Source organism: Ilyonectria robusta, assembly GCF_021365365.1.
Source record: "Ilyonectria robusta strain PMI_751 chromosome Unknown BGZ61scaffold_11, whole genome shotgun sequence".
In the NCBI taxonomy this organism is placed as follows: domain Eukaryota; kingdom Fungi; phylum Ascomycota; class Sordariomycetes; order Hypocreales; family Nectriaceae; genus Ilyonectria; species Ilyonectria robusta.
In genome coordinates this window covers 164,992-188,218 of record NW_025764445.1, presented here as the reverse complement: position 1 = coordinate 188,218, position 23,227 = coordinate 164,992, and the positions used below count along the sequence as shown (strand labels likewise).

At 55.9% G+C, this 23,227-nt stretch overlaps 9 protein-coding genes across 9 annotated transcripts; 3 read left to right on the top strand and 6 right to left on the bottom strand.

Annotated features, from left to right (window-relative positions):
• Positions 1-28: 28 nt before the first annotated feature.
• BGZ61DRAFT_452789 (uncharacterized protein) lies at positions 29-5,835 on the bottom strand. The gene is made up of 4 exons (XM_046245995.1): positions 5,353-5,835; positions 4,923-5,071; positions 299-4,672; positions 29-244 (listed from the first exon to the last, which is right to left on the bottom strand). Exons 1-4 carry the CDS (start codon positions 5,393-5,395, stop codon positions 215-217), a joined length of 4,596 nt encoding a protein of 1,531 aa, XP_046103528.1. The 5' UTR covers positions 5,396-5,835; the 3' UTR covers positions 29-214.
• Positions 5,836-7,535: 1,700 nt separating this feature from the next.
• On the bottom strand, positions 7,536-8,419 carry BGZ61DRAFT_353377 (Inositolphosphorylceramide synthase subunit Kei1-domain-containing protein; the record flags this gene model as incomplete). The annotated part of the gene is made up of 2 exons (XM_046240512.1): positions 7,536-8,270; positions 8,375-8,419. The coding sequence occupies 2 exons, from the start codon at positions 8,417-8,419 to the stop codon at positions 7,536-7,538; spliced, it is 780 nt and encodes a 259-aa protein (XP_046103527.1).
• Positions 8,420-8,434: 15 nt separating this feature from the next.
• BGZ61DRAFT_39023 (uncharacterized protein) lies at positions 8,435-9,511 on the bottom strand. The gene has a single exon (XM_046242810.1). It carries the CDS (start codon positions 9,173-9,175, stop codon positions 8,612-8,614), a length of 564 nt encoding a protein of 187 aa, XP_046103526.1. The 5' UTR covers positions 9,176-9,511; the 3' UTR covers positions 8,435-8,611.
• Positions 9,512-10,674: 1,163 nt separating this feature from the next.
• On the top strand, positions 10,675-11,604 carry BGZ61DRAFT_532940 (ribose 5-phosphate isomerase A-domain-containing protein; the record flags this gene model as incomplete). The annotated part of the gene is made up of 2 exons (XM_046253932.1): positions 10,675-11,077; positions 11,162-11,604. 2 exons carry the CDS (start codon positions 10,675-10,677, stop codon positions 11,602-11,604), a joined length of 846 nt encoding a protein of 281 aa, XP_046103525.1.
• Positions 11,605-11,875: 271 nt separating this feature from the next.
• BGZ61DRAFT_38952 (ras family-domain-containing protein) lies at positions 11,876-13,309 on the bottom strand. Its single transcript, XM_046242798.1, has 6 exons — positions 12,975-13,309; positions 12,891-12,916; positions 12,733-12,821; positions 12,544-12,673; positions 12,167-12,445; positions 11,876-12,105 (listed from the first exon to the last, which is right to left on the bottom strand). Exons 1-6 carry the CDS (start codon positions 13,019-13,021, stop codon positions 12,050-12,052), a joined length of 627 nt encoding a protein of 208 aa, XP_046103524.1. The 5' UTR covers positions 13,022-13,309; the 3' UTR covers positions 11,876-12,049.
• Positions 13,310-13,645: 336 nt separating this feature from the next.
• BGZ61DRAFT_478468 (ribosome biogenesis protein Nop53/GLTSCR2) lies at positions 13,646-15,015 on the top strand (the record flags this gene model as incomplete). The annotated part of the gene is made up of 2 exons (XM_046249015.1): positions 13,646-13,800; positions 13,854-15,015. 2 exons carry the CDS (start codon positions 13,646-13,648, stop codon positions 15,013-15,015), a joined length of 1,317 nt encoding a protein of 438 aa, XP_046103523.1.
• A 309-nt stretch (positions 15,016-15,324) lies between these two features.
• Positions 15,325-17,461, bottom strand: BGZ61DRAFT_532937 (uncharacterized protein; the record flags this gene model as incomplete). The annotated part of the gene is made up of 2 exons (XM_046253931.1): positions 15,325-15,341; positions 15,400-17,461. 2 exons carry the CDS (start codon positions 17,459-17,461, stop codon positions 15,325-15,327), a joined length of 2,079 nt encoding a protein of 692 aa, XP_046103522.1.
• Positions 17,462-18,352: 891 nt separating this feature from the next.
• BGZ61DRAFT_421082 (uridine kinase family-domain-containing protein) lies at positions 18,353-20,770 on the bottom strand. The gene is made up of 9 exons (XM_046243502.1): positions 20,192-20,770; positions 20,062-20,139; positions 19,943-19,992; positions 19,745-19,889; positions 19,640-19,682; positions 19,488-19,573; positions 19,359-19,428; positions 19,070-19,301; positions 18,353-19,003 (listed from the first exon to the last, which is right to left on the bottom strand). Exons 1-9 carry the CDS (start codon positions 20,360-20,362, stop codon positions 18,520-18,522), a joined length of 1,359 nt encoding a protein of 452 aa, XP_046103521.1. The 5' UTR covers positions 20,363-20,770; the 3' UTR covers positions 18,353-18,519.
• A 716-nt stretch (positions 20,771-21,486) lies between these two features.
• BGZ61DRAFT_546147 (CTLH/CRA C-terminal to lish motif domain-containing protein) lies at positions 21,487-23,093 on the top strand (the record flags this gene model as incomplete). The annotated part of the gene is made up of 4 exons (XM_046255325.1): positions 21,487-21,870; positions 21,940-22,016; positions 22,221-22,416; positions 22,611-23,093. The coding sequence occupies exons 1-4, from the start codon at positions 21,868-21,870 to the stop codon at positions 23,091-23,093; spliced, it is 759 nt and encodes a 252-aa protein (XP_046103520.1). The 5' UTR covers positions 21,487-21,867.
• Between the last annotated feature and the right edge of the window lie 134 nt (positions 23,094-23,227).

Here is a 23,227-nt window from a genome sequence, read left to right as displayed (position 1 = left end):
GAGTCACCAGTTTATGTTCAATGTGTAGTATGTAAAAAGACTTCTTCATGCTAGATATTCCTACATGGGGAATGAATGCGTTCCAACCAGTGCGCCTGGCCAAGTAAACCACAAAAAACATGCACAAAGATGCCAATCTCATAACAAGACGCCTAGTTTTACCCCTCCTTCATTTTTGTTCTATTTATCCAACTCATCCAATTGTCGTCATCATTTATTCCTCGTCTTCCTCATCATCAGGAACCTAGAATAGGGGTTAGCACATGTATACAGAAGGTGTAATAAACCAAGGACTTACGTTGTCATGGAAGTTCTGGCCATCGGTAGTGGCAGTGATGACACCAACGCGGATGCAGAAGTCACCGAAGCGCTCGCCCTCCTCACGCTCCAGGGCGTACCGCTTGAGCAGAGGCTTCATAATAGAGAGAATCTCTTCCTCCTTGATGCTCTGGCGGAACAGCTTGTTGAGGCGCTGGCCGTGGTAGCCACCACCCAGGTACATGTTGTATGCGCCGAAAGCCTTACCGACGAAGGCCACTTCTGCCAGCCAGGGACGAGCGCAGCCGTTGGGGCAACCAGTCATACGCATGACAATAGAGTCCTGGCGCAGACCATTCTCCTCAAGGCATGACTCGAGCTTGGTGATGAGCACGGGCAGGTATCGCTCCGACTCGGCCATGGCAAGGCCACAAGTGGGGAAAGCGACGCAGGCGGAAGAGCTGAGGCGGAGACCGGAGAACTGGATGTTGTCGAGCTTGTACTTTTTCATCATCTCCTTCATAGCGGGCAGGTCCTCGTCGGCAACGTTGCTCAAGATGAGATGCTGGTTTCCGGTAAGACGGAACTCGCCCTTGTGGACCTTGGCGATTTCACGCAGGCCAGTCTTCATCTGGAACTCAGGAGTGTCCTCAATACGGCCGTTCTCGATGAAAAGGGTGAAGTGGTTAAGACCCGTCTCATCCTTCTGCCAGCCGAAGACATCGACGTTGCTCTTGAACTCGAATGGGCGCTCCTGCTCAAACTTCTGGCCCCAAAGCTCCTCAACTCTGGCACGGAAGACGGGGACGGTCATGTCGTCAATGGTGTACTTGAGACGGGCATGCTTGCGGTTCTTTCGGTCACCGTTGTCACGCTGGACGAGCATAATCTTCTCACAAACCAGGTGGATGTCCTCGGCCTTGACGAAACCGAACATGCGACCGGTTTGGGGGTAGGTCTTCTTGTTGTTGTGAGTTGTACCCATACCACCACCAGCGAGAACGTTGAAACCAGCCAGGTTGCCGTCTTCACCCTTGATGGCAATCAGACCAATATCGTGGGCATACACGTCGGTATCGTTGTGGGGAGGGATGGCAATGGTGATCTTGAACTTTCGGGGCAGGTACGTGGGGCCGTACAGAGGCTCGAAGTCTTGTGTGGCATCGCCAGCAACCTGAACCTTCTTATCGTCGTCGTCGGTCAACCAAATCTCATGGTAAGCGTTGGTAGAGGGGAGTAGATGCTCGCTGATGTGAATCGACTTGGCATAGACTTGTCTGTGGTAGCTGGACTGGGTGGGGAGAGAGCTGCACATGACGTTTCGGTTCACATCACCACAGGCGGCAAGGGTGTCCATAAGAGAACGGTTGATAGCCTGCATGGCAGGCTTGAGCTTGCTCTTAATAACACCGTGGAACTGGAATGTCTGTCGGGTGGTGAGCTTCATGGTCTCGTTTCCGAGCTCGTTGGCGATGTCGTCCATCTGGACCCACTGCTTAGGAGTGGAAACACCACCAGGCAGTCGGCATCGAATCATGAAGGAGTAGGCGGGCTCGAGACCTTGGGCCTTGCGCTCATCTCGGACGTCGCGATCATCCTGCATGTAGGTACCGTGGAACTTGGTGAGCTGCTGGTCAGACGCGGAGATGGCACCGGTCGAGGTATCCCTCAGACCCTCCAGAATGGTACCACGGAGGAAGTTGGACGCGGCCTTGATATCCTCGTTGGTGATGGGCGGGGGCTCGTCAGGGAGACCGTCGACAAGGTCGACGCCAAGAGCCTGCCAGATCTTGGGCTCCCAGTCGGAGTACCCGGTCTGGAAACCATCGGGATCCTGGTCATCACCGAGGCCGGTATCAGCCAGATGCTTGGCACCAAGGTTGGTCAACACGCGGTCGAGATCCTTGGCAGGCTTGTTGTAGTAGATCCTGTCCTCCTTACGGGGCCAATAGTGGCTGTCGCCGAGACCGAAGATAGAGTAGTTGACAGAAGCCAGGTCGAGATCGGTGTTGTCCTTGATGGCATCCCAGAAGGGAAGACCGTTTTGGGGGAACTCACCCTGACCAGCAGTCGAGGAGATGAAGACGATGTTCTCCTCAGTGGGGAGGTCCTCCAGAGGGTAGTCCTCCATGGCCATGACGGAAGTCTTCAGGCCACGAGCACGACCACGGTTGGCGAGACGCTTCGCCACGGTACCGGCGTTGCCGTTGTCGGAGGCGTAGAGGATGGTGAGAGGAGCACCCAGAAGACCCTCCAAAAGCTGGTTGTAGGCATCCTTGGCCTTGCGCTTCTGCTGTGCTCGCACCTCAGTGCCAAAGTCCTGTGCGATGGCAGCAGCAAACTTGGGCTCCTTGTTCATGAGCTGAGTGAGCTGGTTATCGCGGGCTAAGAACTTCTTGAGCTCTTGCTTGATAAGCTCAGAGTCGAGAGAGAAGTTGGGCTCTCCCTTCTCCTCGTTCTTGGGGTTCCATCGGTACAGGGGCCAGTAGCCAGCATCAACAGCCTTCTTGGTCTCCTGGAGAACAGTCAGGGGGGAGTCATTCTCGCCGAAGTAGGGTAGGTAAGCCATGACGACCGAGGGACCGTCGAACTTGTCGGCCTCGAGCATAGCCTGCAGAACCTGAGTATACGAGCTGTAAACGGCTGTGGAGGCGACGTAGACGTTTCCGAAGTTCATGGCGTACAGACCGATGTCCTTCTTCCTCCTGTTGGCGTCGGCACCAGCCTTCTCGGAGAAGGGGGTCGAGTCGATGATGAGCATGTTGATGTTCTCGCCGGAGGCAAGAACGTGGTGAACACCAGAGTTGCCCAGATCGTAGGCCCAGGCATCGGAGCCAGTTAGCCAAAGCGACTCCTTTCGGAACAGGCCCTTGGCAGTGAGAAGCTTGGAGGCAATAGCAGATCCGTCAGTCTCGAGGCGAGAGATGACATCGTCGGCAATCTCAGTTGACTTTGTGGCATCGTTGGCGTTCAAAGCCCACCGAGCCAGCCAGCTCTTAGGGGTATCAGTGATGAAGCTGCCGCTGGTGGCGGCCTCCTTGACCTCGGCGACAAACTGGTTTCGGCGCTCCTTGCGAGCCAACAGCGAACCGAAACCGAACTCGGGGCTAGCGGCAACGGTGGCGGACAGGCCAGTAGTGGAAGACTTGATGGCATTGGCGATGTAGGTGCGCTGGCCAAACAGCTGGTCGAGGATTTTGGTGTAGGCGGTCTCCAGTTGAGGAGACTCGAGGTCGTAGCCAGTGGGCTCCTTGTAAGCGCTCTTCTTGCCAACCTCGAGGTTCTGGATAGGCTTCTCAGCCGTAAGGTTCTGGAGAACACCACGGAGGGCCTGGGTGACGGTCTCAGGGGCAATGTAGCCGAGTTGATGACCGACAATGGTCTCGACACCGCCGGGGCCGCTTCGGATGGAGGTCAACACATCGATGAGGAGAGGTCCCCACTTGGTGGTCTTGCGGTGGATCTGCTCGAGCACGGCAATTCTCTTGATCGACTTGGGGATGGCATCTACGAGCCTGGAGCCAATCCATGGTCGGTAGAGGCGGGGGGTCAAGATAGCGGTGTTAGTGAAGACCTCATCGGGGCGAGCGCCGTCAATGGCCTCGGCAAAGGTGCCAGCATCGGAGCCGAAGATGAAGAGGCAGTTCTCGGCATTGGCGGGGCCGGAGTACTCAAAGGCACTGTATGATCGGCCGAGGGCAGTCTTGATCTGAGCCCAAATGCGGGTGGCGCACCTGTACACATCCTCGGAGCTGACTTGAGGAGGGGCGGTCTCGACGGTTGTGGCAGCTGACGAGGGCGCGAGGGGGGTGCTGGCCTCGCTGGCGCGGCTAGACTTGACTGAGGGGTCGACAGAGGGAGCCTTGGAGGTGCTGGAGCTTGCAACTGCGAGGGAATCGACCTTGGAGGTAGCGCCGTTCACGGCAACGTCGTGGTCCGAAGAGACGGCAATGTGGCCGTCATCGGCGTAGATGCCAGTGGCCGAGGTGCCAGCGCCGGCCTGGAATCGCCGGACACTCTCGATATCGAGGACTTCACGGATGACGGAAGCGTCCTCGACGGCGATGGGCTTGTCGTTGGCAGAAGTGGAGGGAGCGAAGAAGTGAACGACACCCTTGCCGGTGCGGATGGCGAGGGCATGGGCAGTCACGGCCATGTCCTGGGCCTCCTGGAGGGTCTCGGAATGCACAAAAGTCCATCCTGAGTTGCGAATGGCGGTGATTACTGAGTAATCGGCAAATGTGCGGGGCTGGAGTGAGACGTGGAGGACTATGGGGTAGTTGGCCAGCTTGTAAAGGTGAGAGACGGAAGGAAGGAGGATGGTGGATGTGGTGGTGACGGAGACGAGCTTGCCGGCTCGAATTGGTGTAAAAGCGGACAACAGAGGGTCGGCATTGTGTCGGACTGCGAGGATCTGAGGGTTGGCGGTTAGTTTGTCTGCGCTCTGGTGGGTTTCCTTACTCAATTGCAGCCCAATTGCCGTCACAATCCGTCGCCTTCACTCCATGTGCTTCCCATGCGCTTGCGTCATGCTCACAACCACAGCAGGGATGGTGGAGGGGCCGACGAACCGATGCAGGGACGGCAACTAGTCATGAAGGCGGGGCAATTTGGGACCGAACATATCGAGCAAAGATGAGGGGCTCTGGAGCTTGTTGGCTTACTTCAGGGACCGAATCAGCGCTCTGGGCCACGAGGCCATGGTCTTTGCGACCGGCATATCGCGTCAGGTGGGAGGAGAATTCGGAGTCGGTGCCGATGGTGGGCTGGACGGAGACGATGACATCGCTGGAGAGGTAGGCGATTCTCGCGACTGTGAGCAGGAAGACACTGTCAGCTGGGCTGCTTTCTAACGGAATTTTCCACCGGCAATGGCCCGGAATTCGGCTTGGTGGTTGAATTGGGGATTGAGTCGGTCCGCCGCCGTCTTGAGTCTCAAAAAGCTCCCGGAGCGCGGGCGTGAGGGAGGCAGCCTCCGGACAACGGCCCAGCGCATTCCGCAGCGCATCCCGCCGTCTCACACAACTCATACACCAAGCCGAGCGGTAACCACGGTGCCAGTGTCATGAAGATGGATAATGGGGAGCTGCTTACCGGCCTCCTCGGGCGTGCGAATCTGGTGCTGTGAGGCGTCCATGGTGTCCCGTCGTCGTGGTCTCCCGCACAGTAACCTTTTGGGTTCGTGGAGGGGGGGAGCAGACACAGACAAGGGAAGAAAGGAGGCAGAGGGCAAAGGGAGTGAGGGATGAATGGAAGGCGGGAGAGGAAGGAAGGAGAGGAAGGAGGGGGAGGGGAGGAGAAGAAGGAAGCCAAGAGGGCCGGAAGAGAGACGGCTTCGCTCACGCGGGCTCCGGGGAGGGGGGTGTTGGAATGATTTTTTTGGCTCTGGTTTCTAAAGCGAATCTTCTCTATGGATCGGTTCGAGTCCGGCCAAGGAAGGGACGACGCCGAGGACCCAGTGCCGTGTATACTTGACCCGGGCTGGGCTGGTCCCGTCTCGGGCACGCCTTCCCCCTCGTCGCCCTCGCCACGGGGCTCTACAATGGTCTACTATCTGCTATGGGGGGCATTGGGACCCTGGAACGAGCCACCGAGATTTTCCCCGCGCCATGCCAGCGACCCGGTGCGCTCAGCGAGCAGCAGCCAAAAACAACAAGAAAAAAACCAAAGGGCCTCTGACGCTTGATGAATCTTCGATTGCGTGATCGGTTAGCGGGAGATGCCATGCCCCGGACGGCCACGGCCCCACACCACACCACGACCCCAAAGCCCAGCCAGCACGCACCGCAGCTGGCGACGGAGCCCCAAGCAGCACCCGCCGCAGCGACCCAGGGACCCTCGGCGCACGTCTCTGCGACCAGAGATGACAAATGGCATCGCTGGCATTTGCCTGGGATCTGCGGCAGCTTGGGTCCAGCAGCCAATCGCCGCGCCGGCATGTGTGTCTGCAACCTTTCGCTGGAAGTGCACCATCGACTCCACCCCGACTTCCTGCTGCGCACCGCTTGCTCGGCCACCGACGGCCCGCGAGACGCTGACACGCTGACGGGCGAGGAAATGCCTCTGTGTCGTCGAATTCGAGCCCTGGGCGCGGGGGTGGCCGTAGCTCCGACTACCGGCCGGCCGCCGGGTGTGCGACGATGACACCATCGAGGGTTGCAGACACGACAAGTCAGACAGCAACGGCAGGATGCTCACAGCCTGCACGCATGCACTTTGGGATCCTCTCAGATGTCCCTTGAGAGACTCATCAATCCTCGCCAATGCTATTCAAGCTCTTCAAGCTGCCAGCTGCAAACAATAATAATGGCGCACATATTCGCCCTGGCTTCTATTTCCGAATCAACTCCGAATGCGGAGGTTGAAACAAAGACTTCAGCAAAGACTGGATGACTGATTGATTAAATGGTAGTCCATTATTGGTTGCACACGTCAACCTAGTTCCGTCGACCTTTGCCGCCATCTCCACCAACACACAGTCAGTCCTCGACGTGCCACAGCACGGGAAATACTCGGAGAAATTGGCCATCGTCTTCACCCCCGCACAAATTGTTAACAAGTGATTTCTTGTTGGATACATAAGTATGCTAACTAATAGGTACAATGAGAATTATGCCAGCTCGGTATTAACAGTCCCTTCCTCCTCTTTCTATCCTTGGGCTCTCTGCGCTTCTCTTCGAATTCATATGCCGTAGAAAGAATCAAAAAGACAAAGCATACGCCCCCGATGCTCCTTTCACGCCCCTGTCTTCAATCATATGCCGCAGTCCTTTCTTCTTCCTCTCATTATTCTTCTGCCGCATGCCGCATCACGCAATGCCGCAGTCCACTTTCACCGCCCGCCACGTGCCTATAAGCCCGCAAAGCCTACCAGTTCACTTGCCGCGCTTTCGCCGCACTCGCCGCAATTCCCCCGGGGCCGGCCGAGTGCCTCGTTGCACTTGCCGCCCGGACTGGTGTCCGTTTGGAGCCGCCCCGTCTTGCCCCTCACACCCAACCAAGGGTCCCGCTGATATGCTTCACTTCCCTGCTGGCTTGTTCTCCTGGTCTTGTCTTGTCATGGTCGTGAAATGCTCGGGCCATTCACGAGCAGTCAATAGCCTATGACCCATCCAGAGCTCCTCGTCCTGAGCTGGCGGGGTCCTCGTGGACGGGGTGTGGTCACGCACAATGCACCTCGAGCAAGCAGCACCGCATTGCCCTGTCGCATCGCCGAAACTCGGCCAAACCTCACCCCTCGACTCCCGTCAATAGCCTGCAGTATCGCATCATCACATCTACACCTCACCCACGAGCGTGCCCAGCGAACCGGGCTTGTTGGGCTCTACGCCCCTCGCCCACTCGTCGGTGTCTCGCTGATCCAGCCAGTAGCCTCGGCCGTACGACACCATCAGCCGGCCCAGCCGTCCCTTGCGGCCCTCACCGTCCGGCAGGTCCTCCGCGAACGGGCCTTCGAGGTCATCCACTCCAGGGCCCTCGAGGATCATCAGCTGCATGTACTTCTGTAGCACCTGCTTCGCATACGCCATCACCACGAAGCTAAAGTACACTCGGATCAGAGTCGCGCCGACAATAAGCAACATGCTTGTAGCCGTCTCCTGTGGAACCACCTTTCCGTGGATGGCGGCCTCCTGGCGCAAGCCCTCGACACCCTCCACGACAAAGTTGGGCAGGCCCGAGGTCTGGGTATCCGTGCCATCCGTGGTCTGGCTCTTGAAGTACCAGTCCAGACCAAATGCTGCCGCGTACAGTCCGTTGACGGCCGTGTCGAGAATGTACATCCATGCCAGCGCTAGGCATTCGAAGGGGCTTTGTTTTCGGATGTGGGGGATCAGGTTGGCGAGCAGCACGAGGACGCCGATGGAGTAAACGTAGGTGGACAGCTGCAGCAGCGAGAGCTGGTAGCCGGTAAGGATGGCCAGCAGCCCGTAGACGCCGGTCACCTTGTTGAAGACGAGAGCGAGCGAGATGACCTCGGTGCCGGTCTGGAGGCTGATCATGCCAAAGAGAGTCTAGGAAACGGGTTCTCGTTAGCATTCTGCGTATCCTCCAACATGCGCAGGGCGATGAGGCCATCCAAGGGGATGAGGCCTCTCCCCTGTTGTGTTTGCCTTACCTTTGGCCGAGGCACCCGCAGGTACAGTCTGGTAAATCGCGACATGGTGGCGGTGACGAAGGCGGTGTCTGGGCTCGACTTTCGCACGCGTAGACGCTATCCTCTCTCACTCTCGGAACGTGAGCAGCAGGTTGTAGGAGAAGGGCACGAGATTCGAACAACAGATCAGGAGGAAGAAGACAAGAAACCACGAAACGCGCGGTGATGACGGAAATGATGCGGCAAGGGTCTGATCACTCAAAGCCTTGTATTGCGCCCCACTGTCCAAGTGTCGGACATCCGTCCATTCCGTGGCTCCCGAGCCCGAGAGCAAGGCGCAATCTGGTAGGCTGTCACGTGCCCCTCCACGAGACAGCACCCCCCTGCAAAACCTGGCGGCAATACCTGCCAAGCAAAAGTCTCCACCAGGCCTTTGCAGCTGCTCCGTAGAAACCATTCAATTCCCGCGGCGCCATAAGACATCACTCTAAACTCGGCTTTGCGAGGCTTACACGCTTGTGCTGCCCGTGTGCAATCCGCACTCAACAAGGCTGTCCACAACCCGGAGCGGTGGGAAAAGAGCATGGGGGGGGTCCTAAGGAGTATGAATAGGTAGCCGACGCATAAAGAGCTTGGGGTACAGTCCCACTGAGATCCTCCCGGGTGTCTCTGTAAGGGACGGTAACGCCATAAGTCGAGGACCAGTAAGATATTTGAGAAGGGAGCCCTTGTGATAGTGGTTTTGGAAGGATAACCCCCTAAGTTGACGCTACAATAAAGGGAGCTATTTAAGATACGCCACTGTTGGGGCGATCCATACATTGTATTATCAACCCGGATGGCATCTATCTGGCTCCCGGGAACCCAGACTTCTATGAGGACCAAAACTATATCAATTGAGGGACGGATACCCGGAGAACCCCAGAGACAAAGAGATCATATTTCATCAATTTTTGAGGAGGCCCAGAAGGAGACAATCAGGGGGGTGAATAGACGTATGGACTTCTTGGAGGCCGATGGCCCACCGGGCCTCAATGGGCTGGAAGAGAGGATGGATGGGCTCTATGCGGATATAGGGAGGATGAAGTGAAGAGGTAAAAGGAGAGGGGATATGTTAGCAGTGATTCACGATTATTGACATTTTAACGAGGAATGAGCCACTCCAATAATAGGTGATAAGACAGAACATAAGTCTTATTCTCATCACGAAACACTACCTTTACCTTTATCATTCTTTCTGCGCACAACCTCCAAACTTCTTCATACCGACTTCTGGACATTCACCACCAACCTCTCACCATGCGCCTCCAGACTCTACAAGAGGATATTCCGCGTGGAGGCAGTCGACCTGCCAGCTTGACGTCTTTTTTTGGTTGGGCTGGGGCCTCATGTGAAGATGGTCAAGCCCGAACGCGCTCCCAGAAGAGGGGCCGAGATGAGACTCCTGCGCCTGGAGACCCAACACTCACCATAAAGACTCGACCAGCCACCAAGAAGATCCGACGTGCCGTGACACAGGCTCCTGTTTTTCCTGCGCTTGGCAGGCACAGACAGGGAGCTAGTCTAGAGATGTTCCCTAAGGACGAGGATGACGAGATCGCCATTTATGGGGTGCAAATGACAGCACCTAACTTAAGAATAATGGGATCATGGGTCAGCGGGCGGATGACTCAGCTCCACCACTGACAGGAACCGCTGCAGCTGTGCAGCCATCACGTCACTAGACATGCAGTTACGGCGACCTTGAGCGAGACCTTTTCTTTAGCGGCTGGGGCTCACTCCGCAACATCGGAAATCCTATTTGACAGACGGAATTCGATGCCCTGTCTCTACCCGCTGTACTCTGTTGTACCTGTATGATAGCACTGCCTTGTCTACCTATCCCGAACCGTCTCTCCACCGCGTGCAATCCCCCCCGTCTACAACAGGTTGCGTTGAGCTATTAGTTCGACCAACTCCGACTAAGTCGCATTATCCACATGAGGTGGCTTTCGACTCTCTCCACCAAAAAGTCTTTGGACCTCGTGCCTGCGTCATTTCGGCCGTGCGACCATTCCCTCTATCCTCTCGCCAGCAGCCGTAAAACATTCAATTACCTGGTCAGATCATCAGGCCTCTACCAACAAGCTTCCGTTTCTGGCACCGCATTGTTCCACACCACCAGGCCGGTCCAGCATCGCCTACCCTACACTCCACCTTTTGATCTCCCCACCACCCCTCATCACCAGACTATCCACCAACGTGGGGTGCTTGAACTTCGCACACTCTCTCCTAGACTCAGCTCCCGTCCCAGAGCAAGTTCAGATACCAGAAACAGAACAATGTCGTCTGCCGCAGCCCTCGTGGAGTCGGCCAAGAAGTCGGCCGCCTTCCAGGCCGTCCACGACCACCTCCTCCCCGAGTACAAGTATGTCGGGATTGGTTCCGGCAGCACCGTCGTCTACGTTGTCGATGCCATCGTCAGCAAGGGCCCCGAGTTCTACGGTGGAATGACCTTTATTCCCACCGGCAGCCAATCCAAGGGTCTCATCCGCAAAGCCGGCCTCACCCTTGCCAACCTCGATGAGCGTCCTGTTGTCGATGGCAAGCCCGTGGCCCTCGATGTCGCCTTTGACGGCGCTGACGAGGTTGATGAGGACCTGAATCTCATCAAGGGCGGCGGTGCTTGTTTGTTCCAGGAGAAGCTGGTTGCCATTGCTGCCAAGAGATTCATTGCTGTCGCTGGTGAGTTGCTGTCCTACAAGTCCGTGCAGGGACTTATCATGATTCCGTAAGAGAGGCTAACACGAGATACTTCTCTTCCAAAAGACTACCGCAAGCAGTCCCCCCGCCTCTGCACCACCTGGAAGACCATCCCCATCGAGGTCCTCCCCCTTGCTGCCCCTGACGTCCTCCTCCGCCTCCGCGAGATGGGCTCGCCCTCCCCGGCCGTCCGCTCCGGTCTCCCCAGCAAAGCCGGCGAGTGCGTCACCGACAACGGCATGTGGATTATCGATGCCCCCTTCTCGCCCCTGCTGCTGTCTAAGGACGTCACCGCCGAGGTCGAGGGCCGCGGGAAGGACGGCGTCTGGGAGGTCAAGGCGCTCGCCGACGAGCTCCTCAGGCTGCCCGGCATTGTCGAGATTGGCCTGTTCCACGGCTTCAACGGCGATGAGGCCGTCAAGCTCGGAAAGCAATTGCAGGCGCAGAAGCCCGTTGCCGCCTACTTTGGTCTGGCCAATGGAGAGGTGCAGGTGCAGAACGCCGTTTGAAACAAATCAAAGAAAGCTCGGATCCTCAGGGACACATCATGCAATAATAATTCTGGAGAAGCCGTGTCACATTAAATCGAGGCAATACCAAAATTAGAGATCTAGAATTGACTCGAGTCTTGATGCTGAAGACCCGGGAGGATGGGTGTAACAGAGGAACCCCCTGTTCCCTGTCGGCATGCGCCACGCCACCACTGCAGAGGTTGGCTGGCTGTCGGCCATGCACCGGAAAAAGAAAAGAAGACAAGGCATTAATGTGTCTTATATAACGATCGTAGGCTCGTAGTCCCGGTTGTATTATACAAGCTCCCGCGCTCAGATCCACACGCTATGCTTGATATCCTGTCCCGTGCAACGAGGCACAGGGCCTCGTTTACGTCGCTAGCATGGTTGACCTTCCCCGGATACTCCTATACTCCAATCCCAAACTTGCTTGTGGGGGTGTTTAACATGCGCAGCCCTCTTGTGAGGGTTGGGTCGTGTTCGTCTTGACATCAATCACTGGAAAGGCACGCACTTGTTAGTATCAAACTCGTTGGAGCGCCGGACGGAAAGAACCTACTTTGGCTCGAGGCCTGCGCTGCGGCATCGGTGCCCTCCATACCCGGCAGGGCCTGTGCTATCCTCTTGAACAGGTTCTTGACGTTGTGTCCTAGCTTCGCGCTTGTCTCGACAAACATCAGGTTGTTCTTCTTGGCCTCCTCCTCACCCTGCTGCGTGGTGACCTCCCGCTTGTCGTTCAAATCGGTCTTGTTACCGACCAACACAATAATCACATCGTTGCCTCGCTCGGCTCGAACATCGTCGATCCACTTCTTGGTATTTTGGAAAGATTTGGCGTCTGCAAGAACAGATGGCATTAGTATGTGATTGGAGGCCCACGGGGGGGGGAGAAGAGGGAGGGGCCGAGAGGTGGGGGCATGTCAGGGGCAAACGTACTCGAGATGTCATAGACAACGACGGCTACACTCGAGTCTCGGATGTATGAGGGAATCAAACTTCGGAAACGTTCTTGGCCAGCAGTATCCCACAGCTGAAGCCGCACGGTTCGGTCCTCCAGGTACATGGTCTAGGTCCATATAGGTTAGTCGTGTCGTGTGCCGAGTCGAGCAGTCCGGGCGTCCTCACCTTGGACAGGAAGTCGATACCGATCGTAGCCTGATACATGTTGTCGAATGAATCGTACATGAACCGTGTAATTAGAGACGTCTTGCCCACTGTCGAATGTCGCCATTAGCCATGTTTCCCGACGCGGGCCGAACTCGGTCGGTCGGTTCTCGACGTACCACTCTGCTCTCCGAGAAACACCAGCCTATACCCGCGGTTAGCCATCAACACGAAGTGAAGACGCCGCGCGGGAAAACACATACTTGAACTTCTTCAAGGGGTTATTGTAGGATCCGCCGGCCTGCGCCATTGTTGCGGTGGTGTCGAATTACTCCACTGCGCGGGACGAGAGGTAGATGGGACAGCTGTCAACGCCAAACCGAAGGCGGCCGCGTTCGTCGAAGGTTGCACGCTGCGGGAAGCGGATGGGAAAAGAAGGCGGCGCGGACCAGCCTGGTTGGAGGGCTGGAAAATGCGACTTAACCGTGATAGTTCGGGTGTTGAGGCGAATGTCGAGAGTGAAGGGCCTAGGAAAGGAGGTCAATGTCGTCGTCTGGAGGAACCTAGAATTGGCAGGAGGATACCTCCATCACCGGAGCCCGCCCATGACAGCACTTCTTTCCGGCCCACCCAGTCCGGGCACGTGCAGATATGAACACCGCTCCGTTTATTATGCAATCCGTTATGCGATCCGTCTAATACCCGAGCCCCAAATCGGGGTTAGTTGCTAATCCGCCGACAGTTTATGCCAATGCTGGGACGTAACGGGATAACGGGGCTCTGTTCGGAGGGCCCACTAAAAAATTAAGAGAATGTTCAAGTCCCCCACCACCAACTGAACCTGCATCTCGTCTGCGACCGCCATCAAGAAGAGCCAGAGTCTCTTGTTGGCACCATTTCAATTCCCTTTTTGAAATTCGATCCAGTCCCAAGAATGCCCGTCATAAAGTCAAAGACCATCGGGTCTGGCGAGGCCCCGAAGCAGCCCAACCAGCCCTCCCGAAAAGGCAAGAAAGCGTGGCGGAAGAATGTCGATGTCAGCGAAGTGCAGCATGGCCTCGCAGAATTGAATGAAGAAATCATTCGAGGGTAAGGCCCTCCTCCGCCATTACTTGGTCTCCAATGCGCTAACAGGTCTAAAGTGGTGTCATCAAGGAAAAGGCCTCCGAAGATCTGTTCACCGTCGACCTCAAGGGCGACTCGCGCATCGCCAAAAAGTCCAAGCATGTCAAGAAGACCCTCAAGGCTGACGAGATCCTCGCCCAGCGATCCGCTGTCCCCGCCGTCTCCATGCGCAAGCGCCCTAGCGACAAGACCACCAACGGCCTCATCCCCGCGAAGCGCCAGCGAACCGGCTGGGTCTCCCACAAGGAACTCTCTCGCCTAAAACGGGTCGCCGATGGCCAACACGACAACACCGTCGACGTCAAAGATGCCACCTACGATGTCTGGGACATGCCCGTCGCCGTGCCGCAGACCGACATTAACGACTTCATCCCTGAGCAAGAAAAGGCCAAGGCTCCCAAGACTATGAAGAAGGCCCCCATCTCCCTGCTCGAGAATGGCAAGCAGGTTGCCGCCGTCCAAACCCCGTCAGGAGGCTACAGCTACAATCCCGTGTTCACCGACTACGAGGAGCGTTTGGCGGAGGAGAGTGAGAAGGCCCTCGAGGCTGAGCGCAAACGATTGGCAGCCGAAGAGGCCGACCGCCTCAAGCAAGAGGCTGCTGCCAAATCGGCGGCTGAGGCAGAGGCCGCCGAGGCCCGGGCCAACCTATCAGAATGGGAGGAGGACTCGGAGTGGGAAGGCTTCCAGAGCGGCGCCGAGGACGACAAGCTAACGGCCAAGCGACCGGAGAGGAAGACGCAGACCCAGCGCAACCGCATCAAGCGCCGGAAGGAAGAGGAGCGCCTGGCCAAGCACAAGGCCGCCATCAAGGCCCAGCGCCGCCAGGAGCACCGCATCAAGGAGATTGCCGACGAGGTCGAGGAGGAGGACCGCAACCGCCAGCTCATCCTCGCCGTTGAGTCCGACGACGAGGTCGCCACCGACCTCAAGGAGCACAAGCTGCGGCGCAAGCAGCTCGGCAAGTACAAGCTGCCGGAGGGCGACCTCGAGTTTGTCCTGCCCGACGAGCTGCAAGAATCGCTCCGCCTGCTCAAGCCCGAGGGCAACCTGCTCAAGGACCGGTACCGCAGCATGCTCGTCCGCGGCAAGGTCGAGAGCCGTCGCCATCTCCCCTTCCACAGACTGGCTGCCCGAAAGTATACCGAGAAGTGGACGTACAAGGATTTCACGATATAGAACGAGTACATCAAAAGCCGTGCTGGAGTTTAGCGAAGAAATTTATACAACTGTCATTTTGTTTATACCGGTCATGGATCTCGTTGCCCGTCTGGCCCATCCTTCAGTTCTATGCTTATATACACGAAGAAGAGTCAAGGGAATAGATATCAATAATAGAACCGCAAATTTCTAGCCGGTGGAAACCCAAATGAAGAAAATATCATAAATCTGCAATTTTCAGTGCTGTTTTCGTAGCGTCGTACTCCTGACCTTATATTACCCACGCCCCCGGGAGTTATTGCTTAACTTCTTGGGCCATCTATGCACTTAGAAGCTCATTAAATCTAGGACAAGGGCGTTAGCCTCTGAAATCAATGTTGGTTAGTGCAGAAAGGAACGTACCTCGACCAAACAGTCCTCGCTTAGCCCAGTCCATGGCCATGAGGATTCGCGTACGGAAGCTCACGCTCTGGGCAAAGTAGACGGATCGCCAAGCATACACGGCCCAGAGACCGCCAGCAAAGTTCCAGCCCTCGCCAAGATCAAAAACGGCCGAGTTGCCGACATACGCCAGGCTACCGAGGTGGCGGTACTCAAAGGCCTTGTGGACAGCCGCATCTACATCACCCTCGTAGATTTCGTTGACGCGGAGGCCTTCGGACATGCGACTCATGCGGTTGAACTTGCGGGCGAGGTACTGGCCCTGCTGGTGAGCACGTTGAGCGGTGGCAGGCAGCGATGTAAGTTTGCTGTCAATTTGGCGGAGGAGCTCACGCAGCTCGCCAAAGTCAAGGGTGCCAGACTGATCCTTGTCGAATTCGTTAAAGAGTTTGTCTAGACGCTTGAGATGGTTGACAGCTTGAGGGAAGCGCTTCCTGACATCCTGGGCAACCTCACGCCAATCACTGAAGTGGAGCTGCAATGTCTCCGGGTCCTTGCCCCTCTTCCAAGCGAGAGAGCGGAGGAAGGTGATTATGTGGTCGGCCACGTTATTCTGGACCGTAGAGCAATCACCGATGGCGTAGACATCACCCAAAGGTGCGCCGTTGACGCGGAGATGTGTGTCTGTCTCGAGAGCGTGTCGGTTCGTTTGGGAAGCACCCAGCTCGTCAGAGAGCTTCTTGCAGAAGCCGTTCTGTGACACGCCGGTGGACCACAGACAGAAGCCATGCGGGATCTCCTTGGTGACGAGGCTGCCGTCTTCCATCTTCTGGCTGAAGATGATCTTGTCTGCCTGGACCTCCTTGACTCGAGAGTTCGTCATGATCTGGACTTGATCACGGGCGAAACGGTCCTCGGCATACTTGGAGACGGTCTCATCATAGGTGTTGAGGATATGGCTCCGGCTTTGGATGAGATGGACGGAAATTTCGTTTCGCAGGAGTCGCGGGAAGTGCCTTGTCAGGTCCTCGTTGAGCAGGTCAACAAGTTCAGCGGCAAACTCGACACCAGTGGGGCCTCCGCCGCTAACAACAAAGGAGAGCAGGCGCTTGCGCTCATCATCAGGGGTGGTAGGTAAGCAAGCAAGCTCCAGGTTTTGGATGACCTTGTTGCGAATCATGCGCGCGTCGTTGATATCCTTGAGGAAGAAGGCATTTTCCAGGCCCTTGACGCCGTGAGGGTTCGTAACGGATCCAACGGCGATAACAAGCTTATCGTAGGGCACATAGAACCGGGTTTCTTTACCTTGAGCGTCCAACTGAGATACTTCAACCATTTTGTGGGAGAAGTCAACGTCCTCAGCCCTGGCCCGAATGAAGTGACCTTTAACACGGCTCAGAATGCGCCGGATCGGCTCGACGAGGGATCGCATCTCGAGAGTTCCGACGGTTGCGGAAGGAAGCATGGGAGTGAACAGGAAGTAGTTGGTAGGCGAGATAACGGTGACATGATAGTCGTCTGGGTTGAGCTCTTTCAGGAGAGCCACTCCGCCCCATCCACCACCGAGGATGACAAGTCGGGGCTTCTCCTTTAGGCGACGCTTCTCTTCACAGTCATTGTCATCAATGTAGACCTCGGCGACAGGTAAATTCTTGGAGCCGCCACGGCGAGGGTGGAGGGCAATCTTGGAAACGTCAATGTCGCCATTAGTGGGGTGCTCCTTGTAGGTGCTGGCGTCGTAGGCGAAGAAGGCGAAGACGCCGATGCCAAAAACGGTCAGCGATGTGCCGACCCAGGCAGCGCCGCGGTAGCAGAAGTTGAGGATCCACGACTTCCGCTGGGGGAGCGGCTTCCCGGAGAGCGCTCGCAAGAAGAACTGAGAGGGTAGTCGTCGGATGGTGCCTGTCGCGGTCTGAGTGCGCTTTGTTGTCGAGGCGCCAGAGAGCTTGCTGAAGCTCCGCAGCTGGGCTGGGCATCGTGGCCGGAGAGCGACGGAAGGGAGGGCAAGTCGCGATACGGTCATGGCCGTGGAAGATTGGCGGGCGCGCGCCAGGCGCATGGCCGTGAGCGAGGAGGCCGACATAATTTTGGTTGAGATCGCGGAGAATCGGGTTCGATTGACCTGAATGATTGACGATGCAGTACAGCGAAGGAGAGCAGGGGAGAGGAAGCTTAGAACGACTGCCAACTCAACATGTCGTGCGAGGAGGAAGGGAGGCCTCGTGGTGCGGGCGATCAATGGCCTGCAACCGATCAAGGAGAGCGGAAGGAAAAGGGGGAATGGAGGGGGAATAGAAGTCCAAGAGGGATGATGATTATGTGAGAAGCTGAGAATGGTGGCGTTGTAGTGGATGAATATGGATGGTGACGGGAAGTACCATGGGACATCCGTACCTTCCCTGAGGCGGCCACCCAGAGCACGCCCACCACAGCATTCTACAGTACGTCTACGTCATTGCAGGGCAGCTGTCGTTCACCAAACACGGCCGCCAAACTCTTGGCTCGGCGACCGATCATCGGCGGGCTCCACCTTTGCGACATAGCTGCTCCGGACGATCCTTGCAATCCATTACACTTGCACACTGGTTTGTGTAGTTATGTAAGGGTCAAGTAATGCTGCTACTTCGTTGTCATCGATGATTGATCGATTACTGCATGGCAATCCCCGATCGACTACGTGACGCGCCTTACCGGAACGGTCGGCTGCTTAACGGGCCGTCTCCTGGGAACGGTAAGGGTTCGTTCGCGCGTCGACAGTAGCTTGGCCGCCATCTAGTCACTCAATCCTTGCTTCCAGACCCGACGAAGCGGCCGAGAGATGGGATAATGTGGACCTTGAGGCGACTGGCGCTCAGTTTGCTACCACATCTCCGTCCACGTTCCGGAATCACGGGTTCCTCGGACAGACCGGAGTTGTTCTTATACCGCTCACCTACCGCGTCACGCATTCTCTGTCCGATGCCGCTCCAAACAGTTTACGTTTCTATCGGGTTGATTGTGATTTATCATGCAAGTATGCCCCAGGACGAACATCTATGAAGGTGTCGCACCAGGAAGATCGACAGACGTAGAACGATATGCCCGCACCAACCAAAGCACCAAATATGCAGCCCATATCCAGGTCTAGATCCAACAAACTCATCAGCAGCGGAAATATCTTTGCTCCACCCATCGCTCATCTGGCGTGTCTAGCATATTGCAAACCACGACTGTGATATCCGGAAACACTGATGTGAGCCGGTGCAATCCAATCTTGCCGGCCGAGTACGTCGCTAACACGATGCGCTCTTGTGGGACCCCATGGTCGACAAGCACTTGCACCGCCATCAACGCGGCTCCTCCGCTCGCCATTTGCGTATCGATTAGCAGCACGCTCTCCTGGTTCTTGATGTCATCCGGCAGCCGCAGGTAGTGCAACTCCGGCTCCCCCGTGGAAAAGTCGGACTGGATCAGGACCCGGCCCGTCCGACAGTCCGGGATCGTCTTCCGCAACGCCGGCTCAAACGCCGAGCCACCCCGAAGCACAAGCACCGCACAAACCTCGCCCTTGGGTGCGAGACCACTGTACTTGTGTCCCGTGGGGGTCTCGATGATCGCCTCTTTGAACTGGACATTGTTGAGGGCCCTAAATGATACGTCTTGTCAGCTTTCTTGATCAACGGTCCTAGTATTCGATGCAAAAGTATCTCACAATTCTATGATGAGGCTAGCCAGCCGGTCAAAGTAAAAGATAAAATCTTCCGGACAAGTGTCAATGTCCTGCAGGATCGTGTTCATAAACTTGAGCTGAGGCGTCTCGACGAGAACTACAACCCTATCAGAAAGTGGCGACTCTTTACACGTAGCCTCAAGTTGGGATAGGGCCTCTCGATGGTGTCGTGATTTTTCAAAGAGTTTTTTCTCAATGAATTGGACCATCATATCTTGGCCTGAGTCAGCCGGGTAATCCCAACAGCGTCACGGCCATGGGTAGTACTCACCGAGGGCCACGCGGTTCTCGATTCCTCTGGGCACAATGAGGTCGGCCACCTTTCGCTGAGGCTCAACGAACTAGTTACCTGTGTTAGCCTCTTCTATCCAGCTCAACCGAGCACATGCTGCTCCACAACCTTTTCAAAATTAGGCTTCACAAACCCGAACCATTGCTTGATGACACCTTCGATATCACGACCCCGCTCTCGTACATCACGAACGACTAATAGCAACCACGTTTCAGTTTTGGTTCACGAGAAATGTGATTGGCTGCTCGTCAGGTACTTACTTCTCCGTGACAAGCAAGTGTCTCCGTCAGCCTCACAGTAAATCTGACGTTGGTCATACTCATGTCAGCTTCATCGAGGAGATTATTAAAGCGTTGTCAACGTACGCCCATGTCTAGCAACTCCAGTACGCGAGGGTCGTAGAGGGCAAAAATTCCCTCCAAGACGAGCACATGTGGCGAGTAAATAGAAGTCGTTTGTTCCATCCGCTGGTGCTTAGCGAATGAGTAGACGGGGATATCTGCCCGCTTTCTGTCCAGGGCAGTGTCAGCTAATGTATATGTCCATTTTCGAGATGGACGTACCCGGCCTTGAGATCTCGCAGCCTCTCAACCAAGATGTCAAAGTCAATAGCCTACGGCACCCAAGAGGTCAATTCTAGATTCTCATGTGGGGTAAATGAGACATGAGAGTAAGGTCGTACATCTGGCGAGTCAAAGTCATACTCGTTAGCAAAGGCAAGCTTAGATTGGTCGGGCGTCAACGTCTTGTAGAAAGAGTCCTGGTAGATAATAAGCAAAGACGGCCGATTCAACTGGGCAGAAGGGTCATGCCATTGACAAAATAACGACCCAAGGCAGGTCCAGCTTCTTGACGATGGCCTGGGCCAGCGTAGACTTGCCCGAGCCAGAACTGCCAGCGACGCCAATAATGCTAACGTCGGCCCAGGGAGGCGAGTAGTAAGCCCGCTTCCGAACCGTGACATGGCTCTCAAGTCCGGTCATACTGGGCAGTAGTGGCTCTCGGCTTATGGTTGATGGCTCCTGAGGTGGCGATGTTCCCAGGCGAGGGATTATACAAGAAAATGAGATCCTAGAGAAGGTGGAGGAGATAGCGACTAGGGCGTAGGTAGAATTTGGCAGTTGGTTTTAGCAGTGAACAGTCTGCATCGTCTTCAGGGTAGCCCTGTCGCCCCTGTCACCAAGACTGGACTATAGCCGCTGCGGATGCGGGTGAGCACGAGCCTTAGGTCGGACCGAGATCCACAAGCAGAGCGATGCTTGCGGGAGCGGTTGAAGTCTGGATACAGCAAGAGAGGGAGAGGGAGAGAGATTACGTGTGCGAAGCAAATCCAGCAAGAAGAGGAGATGATTCACGGCACCGATATCAACAAACAGTTGTGGGGGTTAAAGATGGAGAAGGGAGGAGACGCCGCCTGGTGACCCTCTTGTCCCATCGGCCATGGGGCATGGATGGATCGCAGGACGGCGGCACCCGGCGGGCGAGAGCTAAGTTAAGGTACCTACATGTACGGATGGGGATGGTGAGGGCAAAGGTACCTACCTGGAAGCCGAGTCTGGGGCGGGCGAGCTAGACGCCTCACTGCCCAGTGCTCACTGACTCTCCGTGACGGTCTCGAGAGATAAGCATACCTAGTGCCAGGGCCTGCTGAAACAGCCCATGACCAAGCTGGGCAGCTGGGCAGCTGGGCAGTGCTCATGACACCGTCAGACCAGAGTCTGTGGCTTGGCTGGACCAGCGTCGACTCGCTGGCTTGAGACCTGACGATCCACGAACCAGACTACGGCGGAAGAAGATGGAGACTACGTTTTCCTATTTGAGACCTGTAGCAGCTGCCTTCCTCCTGGTCTTCCCGTCTCCTCTGCATCCTCATGCATACATGATACATCCCCGGCCGCCTGACGGTAACTAACCGCAGAGGTGTGACGGGTTCGCGGCCCTGACGCGGGGCGGGGGTTGAATGGAGGCTGCCACACGACACGGCGCTGACCGCTCACTGGGCTTCCAGTGGTCCAGTGGCCGCCAAGCTTGGTGCCCTGTGGAACGTGGAGCACGGAGCACGGAACAATAGCGGCCTCGCAGTTGAATCCTCAGGCACCACGTAGGGCAGAAGCTCCGGGTGGCCCGCCATTCCAGTCACATGATTGGCTCACCAGCCCCCTTCAAGCGTCGTCTGCCAGCCTGGACCCACGAAAACCCGGCGGCTCTTTTCCTTTGCCCCAATCACTTCTGCTTTCTTTCTCCTCTACATTCCACTCTCCTTCTCTTCCTTTGCAAAGCTTTCTTCCTCCTCCCCCAACAGCTTCGCCCGGCTCGAGCTCTCTCTTGCTCAGAGACTGGCTCTCTTGTCGACGTCCCAAATGCGCTGAATCAGCACCGTCCGGCCTGCTTCCCGGCTACGGCTATTCTTCCCCTCATACATCCTCTCCCCCTCCCTTGCTGCTCTGAGAGCTAGCTGGTGTCGAGAACCCTTGCAAATCCTGGAATCATGGTACGTTTATCTCTGCATCCGCCAGCTTCCGCCGGCGTTGGTCCTGTCCAGACACTTACCCGCTTCCAGACATCCTCTGCGTCCACTGCAACCCCCCTCAAACATGCCTTCGACAGGCGTGTCGAGGACGTCAAGTCGCCCAAGAGGTAAGCTACACGTTGCCCCCACCCGTTGGGGTTTCCCTTCAACTCCACCTGTGATGTGATGAACGCTATATCAATGGGAATCTCTCCTAGCATATTATGCGGAAAACACGATATCAATCTTCTTCTTTTCTTCTGAACTCGCACCATACTCGCTCATTTACTTGCTTTGCCATCATGTCACCGCAATTGCTAATGAGTTCATAGCGATATCAACGCCTTGATCCTAGACTACCTGACCATGGAGGGCTACCCCAACGCCGCCGCAAACTTCTCCAAGGAAGCGAACCTGCAACCCCATCAGGACACAAGTTCCATTCAGGCTAGGCAGGAGATCCAAAACTCCATACATGGTGGAAATATCCAGCTGGCGATTGAGACCTTAAATGATTTTGATCCCGAGGTAAGCTTCAACTTTTCTTTCCATCTCCACATGGCAGCCCCTTTTTATGATTAGAACTCGAGTTTTACATGCACCACTCATAGAGCCTTCGGGCCTTTGATGAGGAACAACCACTTTCTTATGATTATCTTACACCTACACCTTTATTTGATGCACTGTTATATCAAACCTCAGAGTTCTAACAAGATGCATAGATTCTGGATGAAGACAAAGCGTTACACTTTGCCTTGTTACGACTTCAGCTGGTTGAGCTTATTCGCACCTGCAATGCTAGCGGTGGAGATATCGCCCCGGCCTTGAAGTTTGCCACGGAGCAACTAGGACCCAGGGCACCCACCAACCCAAAGTTCCTAGAAGATCTGGAGCGAACCATGGCCTTACTTCTGTTCCCTTCAGACTCCCTTGAGCCTCGTCTTTCTGCGCTACTACATCCAGACTTGCGTCGGGAAGTAGCGGACAAAGTCAATAGAGCCATACTGAAAAGGCAATCCCATAGACGGGAGGCTGCCATCCGACAACTCGTAAAGATGCGGGTATGGGCCGAGAACACGGTCAGGGACAAGGGCATGAGTCTCCCTGATCGTCTCGACATTGGCCTCAACGGAGAGGACGCAGATGGTCCAAGCCGACGATCTGTCCATGGGGAGAATGGTCACGAACCAATGATCACGACTTAATTTCCTGCCAGACATGGTGATACAAGTCAATGCATTCACGAATTGTTTAGCTAGCGATGGAATTCTTTCTTTTAGATACATGTTTGGCGTTTGGGTTCGTCCATGGGGGGCAGGAAATATGGAGATGGGACTCT

Coding starts and splice junctions, on each gene's coding strand:
- BGZ61DRAFT_452789 (XM_046245995.1), bottom strand. CDS start 5,395: ATGGACGCCTCACAGCACCAGATTCGCACGCCCGAGGAGGCCG. Junction 5,072..5,352: donor TCGCACGCCCGAGGAGGCCG/GTAAGCAGCTCC, acceptor TCCTGCTCACAG/TCGCGAGAATCGCCTACCTC. Junction 245..298: donor GCCAGAACTTCCATGACAAC/GTAAGTCCTTGG, acceptor CCCCTATTCTAG/GTTCCTGATGATGAGGAAGA.
- BGZ61DRAFT_39023 (XM_046242810.1), bottom strand. CDS start 9,175: ATGTATGGATCGCCCCAACAGTGGCGTATCTTAAATAGCTCCCTTTAT.
- BGZ61DRAFT_38952 (XM_046242798.1), bottom strand. CDS start 13,021: ATGGCGCAGGCCGGCGGATCCTACAATAACCCCTTGAAGAAGTTCAA. Junction 12,917..12,974: donor AACCCCTTGAAGAAGTTCAA/GTATGTGTTTTC, acceptor CCGCGGGTATAG/GCTGGTGTTTCTCGGAGAGC. Junction 12,446..12,543: donor CGTTGTCTATGACATCTCGA/GTACGTTTGCCC, acceptor CTGTTCTTGCAG/ACGCCAAATCTTTCCAAAAT.
- BGZ61DRAFT_421082 (XM_046243502.1), bottom strand. CDS start 20,362: ATGACCGGACTTGAGAGCCATGTCACGGTTCGGAAGCGGGCTTACTAC. Junction 19,683..19,744: donor TGGAGTTGCTAGACATGGGC/GTACGTTGACAA, acceptor GACCAACGTCAG/ATTTACTGTGAGGCTGACGG. Junction 19,574..19,639: donor CACTTGCTTGTCACGGAGAA/GTAAGTACCTGA, acceptor GGTTGCTATTAG/TCGTTCGTGATGTACGAGAG.